At 43.7% G+C, this 10,354-nt stretch overlaps 1 protein-coding gene across 1 annotated transcript; it reads right to left on the bottom strand.

The window, feature by feature from the left end:
* Positions 1–1,107: 1,107 nt before the first annotated feature.
* Positions 1,108–7,927, bottom strand: LOC125508047 (importin subunit beta-1-like). The gene is made up of 3 exons (XM_048672609.1): positions 7,685–7,927; positions 4,260–6,684; positions 1,108–1,976 (listed from the first exon to the last, which is right to left on the bottom strand). Exons 2-3 carry the CDS (start codon positions 6,677–6,679, stop codon positions 1,778–1,780), a joined length of 2,619 nt encoding a protein of 872 aa, XP_048528566.1. The 5' UTR covers positions 6,680–6,684; positions 7,685–7,927; the 3' UTR covers positions 1,108–1,777.
* Between the last annotated feature and the right edge of the window lie 2,427 nt (positions 7,928–10,354).

Raw genomic sequence — 10,354 nt, 5'->3', positions numbered from 1 at the left:
ATTTATAAGATTTAGTCCCACAAAAATATTCTGGAGGAATATTTTCACTGTGTTCATTTTTTCTGTAGTGAGTTTAAACATTCGATTATCTAAGATTCACGTAGCCACGGCACTAGACAAGTATCGCACAAGACCTAGACCCTACCAAACGAAACGAAGGCTCTCTCGTGCTGCAACCCTAGACGCCGCCATCAGCCCCTCCCTCGCGCTCCTCTCCCTCGCCGTCGCTGGAGGTCGCTGATGGGCAAGGCCCGTGCAGTGAAGGCGGCAACGGGGCCTCTCTCCCGGGGTGGTCTGCAGCGGTGAGGAGACCGACGGTTAAGTGGCGCTCGTCGTGTAGAGGGTCGGCGATTAGGGGTGAGTCGACTCTATGGCTTGCAGGAGGCGACTCGAACAGTTATGGCGTTGGTCGGCTTCCGGACAGGCGGCGGCGAAGGATGGATCCCGTGCATCGGTGCATGTGGCGGCTCGTTCCTCTGGCGCGGTGGTGCGGCCTCCTGCCCTAACGAAGGTGGTCGGTTGTTGTGGCAGCCACTGCCTGTGATGACGGATCTGGGACTCCCCAGACCTGGCTTGCAATGGGTGGTGGTCGGTGGCTTTGGTCGATGGTAGCGGCGGTGAGACATCGACTATCTGTGTTGTGCGGCAATTCATAATTCGCAGGCAGGACCTAAATTCTGTGTGATGTCCATGCCTAGGTCCACACGTCGGCGACTCTCTCCGGGCCCGTTTGCCATGGAATAGTTTGGATTTCAAGTCCTCTCATTCTCAAGAAAAAGCTGATCCCTGTGTCCCTGTGACCAACAGGCCCAAATACGCCCTATGATTCACGCGCATGCGCCAGGACAGAGCAGTATGAAGAAAATAAGAGACAAACACCCATATCACTGAACCCGTTCATGATCATATCCTTGTATACACAGCGAATGATACTGACACATGAGATAGGAGTCGGCAGAGTTCGGCCAAATTATACGGTCCCCGTAAATAAACAAATCCAACTCCACAGCTGCCCCAAAATAAAACCACCCCGAAACCAATGACAGCTCTTGTTCAACCCGCCAGCACACAGCCTCAATGAAAACTGAAATGGAGCAGCAGCAAGGATAACAAAAAAAAAGGGCTCAACCCACAATACCTGGAAATAAACCGACGCATGCAGGGTCTTGCACAACGGCAAGCCGTCGAAGTTTTGACCACCAGGAACCCTTACAAAACAGTCCAATAGTGGATGCAGGACAATGCAAGTATGAAAAAGGAAACATGAAATAAACAAGCTACGTACTCTCGAAAAAGAAATAAACAAGCTACCAACTTGGACCTCCTGAGCAGTGCAAAATTATCCCGTGACAGTGCACGCGAGCCCCTTATGCATAACGGATCCATAAGCAACCGGGACTTGTAACCATACGACCAAAGTTTGATGCATGCGATGGATGCAAGGGAAAGCGATAGCAGACCCAGACCGTAGGGCATGCAAGCCACGCCAACGAACCATCGGCATGGCACCCAACCATACAAGCTCATCTCACCCCCAATAAGAAATTGAAGGTTCTAGATGCCTTTAGCAAAGTTAGCAGGCAGCCAACTTAACCCTCTTTTCCACACAAGTGAAAAAGGCTGGACTGACACATGTACTGATGCATCAGTTAGTGAGGACCCTTCGACACTCCTGTTAGGATGGTGGACTTCCCCAAAGATACGATGCAACCTGCAACCGAAGACCCAGACTCGACACATGGATGGATGCATGTGCAGACTCGACACCAATGCCACATCAACCTGAAACTGCACGGCTGATTGCAATCCTTGCCCAGTCAGCTGATTCTTTGACCAGAGGATCATCGGATGATAAGCACTCATCCAAAAATTCCTTGCTTGAGGTCGATTGATTGATCAAGGGACCAGCATGAACACCCAATGTGTCTGCCAGATCTCCCAAGACACCTATTGCAGTCTTCATCACAGAATCATCCCTGAAACAGTAAGAGATCATTTTAGAAAATTATCGTGCTTAACTATGAGTCGCACTAAGCTGAAATATTGGTCAATTGTTGCAATAACACTTCACTGTCCGTGTTCATGGCCGCTAAAAAAAGAGTGGGGTTGACTGGCCAGGAGGCTTAAGGGGGAGACATTCGATTCTGGCAATAGTGTAAGGTGTGCGTAGGTGTGTGGACACACTATCATTATTGGGTGTGGTCTTTTCCATCATAGTGGCAATTCAAGTGCAAACAACATACATTCCATAGAACAACAAAAGTGACCAAACTTAGTGCACAGTAAGAAATCGCAAATTAGAATCTAACGCCTATTAGTAAATGCAATCTAAAGTAGCAGATCATAATCAGAAGTTCGCCAACACAAAAATTTGCAAGGCTTAGCTCTTAATTACTAAATCACCTCAAAGGCATCCAGAAAAAAATTGTTAGAACAGGCCTGTAACGGACTATATGGCTATAACACTTGTCAGGTATACCCTCATTTTGGGAGAAAATTGCTTATGTATCATTGCAAGAACTCCTATTTTCATCATATGCCTACGATAAACACTATTCATTCTATCTGATTCGTCTCTTCGTTATTTTTCTTCACTCGTTGGCTAGGTGTTAGTGAGTTTTGCCCTGGTTTAGCAGTGTTGCTGATGCATGCATGTGTTGCTTAGGCGGCGCTGCTGCTACCATGGGTATTTTACAGAGAAGCAGCCTTACATTGCAGGCAGTGGCGGATCTACAGGGTGGGCCGCGGCCCACCCTGGGATTTGGTCGACCCATATATATATACATAGCCCATAAGAGATAAGTGGATGGGCCGGAAGAAAATAATAGAAAAGCCCAGCCAACACAGCGTCGACTCGTCGCACAGCCTCCCGTCCCCAATTCCCCTCGCGATTGCTCTACGTTCCCGCCCATCTCGCCGCCGTGACTTGCCGCCTGGTTCCGTGCCTCGCCGGCGACTCTGTCCGCCCCACACCTGGCCGGCGCGACCGCACCCAGCCGAAAGCCCGCAGCCGCCCGGTCCGCACTCGGCAGTCGCCGCTCAGCAGCCGGCGTTCTGCAGCGGCAGCAAGTCTGCAGCCAGCCGCCCAGCAATTCTTGAGGTACCTTTGGTGAGATTTCTGCCCATCGCCCAGCAATTCAAGTCGTGCTGCTACCTGATAGAACAGCTCATTACGAGCTTAGGCTTGTTGTGCTCCTTTGTAAATTGTAATTTAGTACTGTGCTGAATTCTGTCCAGGAATGTTACTACTTACTGCTGAACAGTTTCAGTTTGGGTCAGATTTCTAATCTATGTGGCATCTTGAGCTGTAATTTCCAGGAATTTTACTAATTACTACCGAATTGTTTCAGTTTGGGTCAAACAATTAATAAATTGTTCTCATTTTTTTGAATCAGTGCATGCCATTGTCACATTGAAGAACAAAATGTGAACCACCATCACAGGATTACATACATGTATCAGATGTGGAAGAATGAACACATTCAGATAGTCTTCTTTGAACTTTTCAAGGTACATAGGCTTTTCTTATGCAAAATTAAGACTTATCTGAGAAAAAAATTGATTAATTTATATTTTGCTATTGGTAAATTAGTTACTACATTGGCATGCCATATTTGTTGTAATTTTTTTTTATTAGGTTGGACCACCCTGCTTCAAAATCCTAGATCCGCCACTGATTGCAGGTACCCATGCAGGAACACCTAGCCAGAAAAGGCATATCCATGTTGACTCATGGCCAGTTAGGCAATTAAGTGAAAGGGTTGACACGATAACAGAAGCACACCAACAGCCCACTAATGGCGGTAGCAATTCATGAAGTTTCGGAATTGAGTAGTGCAGAATGAATCGGGAATCTTTTAGCGGCATATGACAAAACTTAATAGTTATTCAGTACTCCTTCCCTAAGATATAACTTAAATTTAACCAAGTTTATATGGAAAAAAATCAACATCTATATTACCAAATTATATATAACTTATATTTTGGAAGGAGGGAATAGCATATAAGAAATTACATGTTTCCAGAAACTAGCTTGATTGAGTTAAAATTGCCATAATTATCAATTTTCCAGTACTTTGGCCCTTTTATATTTTTTAAGCAGCTTAGGCATTTGCCTGCCATACAGGAAAAATGTCTAATTATTGTTATCTATATGTGTTTGCATGACCAGTTTCCAGCTTTGAGCATCCGGAAAGCAGGAAATATTCATGTAAATAAGTGAGAAATTAAGGAAACAGAAAGTATTCTAGACGACTTACATATCCTTGCCATTATGAAGAGCGTCAAGGAACTGAAGAATATGTGGGGCATACGGCATCAGTAACTGCATCTTAGGGGAACCCTTGAATCCTTGAAGAATGCCAGAGTAGGCCTCCAAGATGCCATTCCTTAATTGATTGGTGTAGTCGAGCATTTCCTCATCAGCTGCAGTTGCATGCGCCGACAAATCTGCTGCACTTTGTAGCATGGGCATCGCATAGATCAAATACTTCTCAAAGTTCTCCCCAATTGCCAGTGCAATATCACCAAAGCACGAGAATATAGGTGGTTTTACAGATCTGTGTAACTGATTGCTGGAAAGATCTTTCAGGAGCTGGGTCATGATGCCGTCACAGTAGGGTAAAATTTTGTCCTCCAGTGCCCTGCACAGGTCACCCACAACACCCACTGTAATAGCACATACCTGATACTCTTCAAAGTTCTGAAGTCCCATTTCCAAGTACTGGTAGAATTGCGCCATGTACTTTGCGAAGTTTGAACCGGCTGCATATGCCAATGCACCAATAGCAAGCATAGCCTCCTCATGCACCGTGGCATTTCGACAAGCAAAAACTCTCAAAAATAGATCCATCATCTGATCCGCATACTGCAAGAAGGCAAACTTTGTTGACTCCATCCCTCCCAACTTCTGGATAATGACCTGCAAGCAACCACAGAGAAGGCCCTGCAGATCGCTCCGCTTCTCCCTCTCGTCAGTTGACAACTTTCCTGCTTCAAGTGTCTGATGGAGTTCCATCATAATCACTGGTATCAGCTGCAAAACAATAGGAGCTGTCTCCTCGGTAGAGCACCTGACAACTTCATTTAGAGTTTCATAAGCTGCGGTACGCAGCCTGGATTCTCCAGCATCTTCTCTGTGACTGGTCACAATAAGGCTCTGAATAATATCTTGGAAGAAAGGGGCTAATGGTGACGCCGATCCAGCATCCACATAGCCTTGTGCAAGGAAATAGAGTGCCCCACATGCCTTTTCTGCCACATTTGGGACATCCTTCATGCTTTGAAGTAGCACAGTAAGTATTTGCTGGCAGTTCTCAGCTGTAATAACAGGAGCAGTTTCAAGCGCAGAACCATGAAGAAACTCAAATATTCTTCCGAGGGTCCAAGCAGTGGTGTCCTTCACATGGTTATTTGGGTCCTTCAACAACGCAGACAACATAAAATTCAAGGCTACGTTAACTAGAGGGGCCAGTTTATCAGCTGATGGACCCTCCAGAATGGATCCAAAAGCATATGTTGCAGCCTCTCTTTGCCTCCATTCAGGTTTCGTTATGTTCTCCTCAACAAAAGGCATCACAAGAGGAACAACGTCATCACCAACAGTCCTCGCCACCAGGCCCAAACAAGTACCACCAGCCATTGCAAGGTTCCAAGCACCTTCATCCAAGTCTTGGTCTTCCTCCTGCTTCAGGAGAGTCTCCAGCAGCATTGGCACTAAAGCAGGAAGAGCTTGCTTGATAAAATAGTAGCAAGGAACATCAGAATCAGCTGTAAACTCACTACTGTAGTCGTCCAAAATGTCGATTTCCTCATCGCATATGGAGCTCCAAAATTCAATGGCCTGAAGTGCAACTGACTCCTCATCTCCTCTCACGGCCTTTGCAGTAATATTAAATATGTCCTGCATGTATGTGGCCAGCTTATCGTAATAAGTTGATGAAATAGCCACCAAACACTCAAAGGCAGCCTGTCTTATCTTCACCTCTGGTGACTGTGTTGCTTCGCATACGACTCTCATGATATAATCACGCTCCATGTCATTGGAGAAGTTAACCTGAGCAAAGCCCAATGCATTATACAATGCCCGTGTGGCTGCAAGTCTCACTTCAGAGTTCCCTTCAGAAGCATTCATACCTTGAACAACAGCTGTAAGTATCTTGTTGACTTGGTCTTGATCAACAGCTTCTGGAGAAACTTCCTCACATAAATAGCCAAGTGTCTCGAGCGTCGCCTGCTTGACATTAGGCTGGACCTGATGTATGTTTGAGAGCAATGATCCTATAAGCTCAGGCCATTGCTTCTGAGGGATCTCAATGCCAGCAATCTTTGCGATGACTTGAGAAGATGTAGATCTGGCACTTGCAACAGGAGATGAGAGAGTTTGCAGCAGCAACGCTTTAATTTGTGCCTTGACACCAGCATCCAGTGCCAGCCATCTCTGGAAAAGTTCACTCTTCCTGTGCTGCTCCTTTGCATCCAGTGCATTCTTAAGGATCAAACCAGCCAACCTGCGGCTCTCTTCAGGTTTCTCGTTATTGGCCAACTCACTTGAGAGGGAGAGCAAGAAACCTGGGAGGTTTTGCTCCTGAAACTGCTTGAGGCTTTCTTCAGCATGCTTCCTAATCGAGCCATCAGCAGATTGCGCACTCAAGAGTATTTGAGTAACATCCAACGACATGTTGACTGTGTAAAACCAAAATAGAGGAATCAGATATACTTCATGACATAAGAACTCCATGCATCATCAAAGAGATACAGCTCTTCTCAGATGTAAATTACACAAGACACAGTAGACCTGTTTTATGTAAAACCAAACAATACACTAAAATCTTATAAAATGGTAATGAGACACACGGTCCACATACAAGGAAATCATTAATCTTTCAATTTCATCTCAACAAAAAAATATCAGCTATAAAGAATCTGTTCTTGGCATCATAATTTACAGGTGAAAACAGAGACGAATTAGCACCATATAAATTGATTCTTACGAGCAAACAGAAGATTAAACAACATTTAATCAAGAAACTATCAACTACAATGAGTTATGATTACATAGAATTTTGTAGCACAAGTTTCTTAAATGAGGCAATCATTAATTGCACGGAATTTTGTAAAAGTTAAATTGCATGAATACATCCGCATAAGTAACCAACTACACAGAGGAAAGACAACCTTATAAGCAAGAAAATAATCGGTGAACATCAACCCCAAAATCTAAACAGCTGTATAAAATCTGACGTGGACATAATGCCATTGCCATATTACTTCTTAGCTCAAGGAGGATACAAATATCTGGGGAGCAACCTCATTTTAAATGGAACGGGTCCTTGAGTAACACCTAAAGCCTCTGCTGACAAGAACTTTATTATACACCAGTTCCCTGAGAGTACTATTTACTTCTACCGTTGAAGTAGCCATTTACTCCTGTGTATGTAGACCGCTTATGCATAGTACGTGGATATTGCAAGCTACGGCGAGAAATATACACCATTCAACCATGAATACTCCACCAAAATATAGCAAAAAGAGAACCGAATCTAGGGTTACAAATTCAACATGTGTGCCAAATCCACCTTAACACACAGCAAACTACAACAGATCTGCCTGGTAGTTCGGCGACAACAGAAGAACAGAACACGGATAGAGATGTGGAGAGAGGCGGTGAGCTTCTGCGTCCTACCTTCTAGCGCCCTACTGAGAAGGGGAGATAGTCGGCGACGAGGGGCGGGGTGGGGCTGGCCGGCGCGGGGGACCTCAGACGGCGACGGTTGCGTGAAGGAGTTGTGGTGTTAGCTCGCCGAATCGGATACGGAGGCAGCTCGTCGGCTGGGCGGATTCCACGACGAGGGAGGCGGCCGTGGCGGCGGAGAGGGAGGCGACGGCGGCGGCGGAGAGGAAATCAAATAATGTGGGGAAAATAAAGGAAAAGGGTGTCTTTGGTTGATGAGCTGGGAGATGCGAGGGCGGTCGTGAGGGGCAGCCCGCAGCCGTAGGATCTTTGATGGACGGTATTGATGGAAACAGTTTGATTATGTCTGTATTTCGGTTTCGGAAGAAACTTTGCAAAATTATGCGTTTCAAAGGACAGAGAAGGGATGAGATTTAGAGACCAGAATTGAATGCAAAAAAAAATAGACCAGAATTGAATGCAAAAAAATAGAGACCAGAATTGCTTTTCATAAGGCTATGCTAGGGAAACAAATTTAGGCCTCCTTTGGTTCAATGGTAGAAAAATTATAGGAATAGAAAAGTCATAGAAAATGAGATGACATGCATCTCAAATCCTATGGCCTCATTTGGTTTGTAGGAACTTTGCAGGAATTCCATAGGATAGGATTTGCAAAGGAAAAATTCTTTTGAAGCCCTTTGGTTTGTAGGAATGGATTTCTATTCCTATGTAGGATAGGAGTCAGTCTTTCACATTTTAAGAGAAAAAATTAGCCTAGACTCAATGAAAAATCTTTATACCATGCATCAAATGACATCTCTTTCTATATAGGAATTGAGATGCATGTCATCTCACTTCCTATGATTTTTCTATACCTATCAAATTCCTATCCTATGAACCAAAGGAGGCCTATGAGTAGGAATAGGAAAGGAGATATCCTTTGTTTCACATCATAGGATTTTTTTTCATTGAGGCCTCCTTTGGTTCATAGGACTGAAAAATCATAGGAATAGGAAAGTCATAGGAAATGAGATGACATGCATCTCAAATGCTATGCATAGGAATAGAAAAGGAGATGCCCTTTGATTCACACCATAGGATTTTTTCCATTGAGTCTAGGCTAATATTTATTTTCCTATGAAATGTGGAGGATAGGAAGAATTCCTTCATAGGAATAGGATTTCACTCCTACAAACCAAAGCGCTCTGAAGGAATTTTTCCTATAGAAATCCTATCCTATGAAAATCTTACAAAATTCCTCCAAACCAAAGGAGGCCTGAGTCTGGGCTAATGTTTATTTTTTTATATGAAATGTGGAGGATATGAAGATTTCCTCCATAGGAATAGGATTGCATTCCTACAAACCAAATAGCTCCATAGGAATTTTTTCTATAAAAATCCCACCCTATGAAATTCCTACAAAATTCCTCCAAACCAAAAGAAGCCTTAGGCCTCCTTTGGTTCATAGGATAGAAATGTTGTAGGAATAGGAAAATCATAGGAAGTGAGATGACATGCATCTCAATTCCTATAGAGAAAGAGATGTCATTTGATGCATAGGATAGGAATTTTTCCATTGAGTCTTACCTAATGTTTTTTTCCTCTAAAATGTGAAGGATTGATTCCTATCATATATAGGAATATGAATCCATTCCTACAAACCAAAGGGTCTCAAAGGAAATTTTTCTATGCAAATCCTATCCCATAGAAATCCTATGACATTCCTACAAACCAAAGGATGCCTTAGAGGCTGATCTTAGAGCCGGAAAGTTTATGTGCTAGAGTGTTGAGGAGTATAACAACTTTCTGGATGGATTCATATTAAATACTAAGCTAAGGCCTCCTTTGGTTTAGAGGAATTTCATAGGAATTCTAGAGGATAGGATTCTTATAGGATTTTTTCCTTTAGAGCCCTTTGGTTCATAGGAATGGATTCCTATTCCTACATAGGATTGGTTCCTATCCTCCACATTTCATAGGAAAATAAAAAAGAGCCTAGACTCAATGAAAAAATTCCTTTGATGTCAACCAAATGACATCTTGTTTCCTATTCCTACTCATAGGATTTGAGATACATGTCATCTCATTTCCTACAAGATTCCTATTCCTATGATAATCCTATCCTATGAACCAAAAGAGGCCAAGACTTGGCTCGTCATTTACTTGGCAAAGTGTAATGATAGGGTTGCATACGTTTAACAAGAGGGGAATCTAGCGAGTGGGAGATGGGCGACAAATTGATGTATGGAAAGATGCATTGATCTTGTTAGTTCAATTTCTAAAAGATAGATGTGAACCGTAAGGCCAGTGAATTAATTGGCCCAATCACAATGAGTAGGAACGTTGATATTGTTAGATCAATCTGGGAGATAGATGTGCAATAGATTGTGCCTATCCTGCTCAATCAAAACGGCGCGACGGACTCCATAGGCTAGAGGGTAATTAAATATGTGTATTTTTCTGTTAGTTTCGTGTATCACATGGAGTGGGAGCCTTGGTTTGGGAGCTCCTTATAGCGAGTCAATGGTTCTAGATCATCAACTATAAGCTTGGTATGGAAAGAGTTGTAGAGATGTTCTCTGCCAGCAAAGTTGCATGGAAGTGTGTGCATGTAATTCTACCATGTTATGTAGTGTTGGTTAATCGTCATATCAGAAATAATAGCATGTGGCGTGCGTGTAA

This window comes from Triticum urartu, chromosome 5, assembly GCF_003073215.2.
Source record: "Triticum urartu cultivar G1812 chromosome 5, Tu2.1, whole genome shotgun sequence".
Lineage (NCBI taxonomy): Eukaryota > Viridiplantae > Streptophyta > Magnoliopsida > Poales > Poaceae > Triticum > Triticum urartu.
This window is presented reverse-complemented; position numbering and strand designations above follow the sequence as displayed.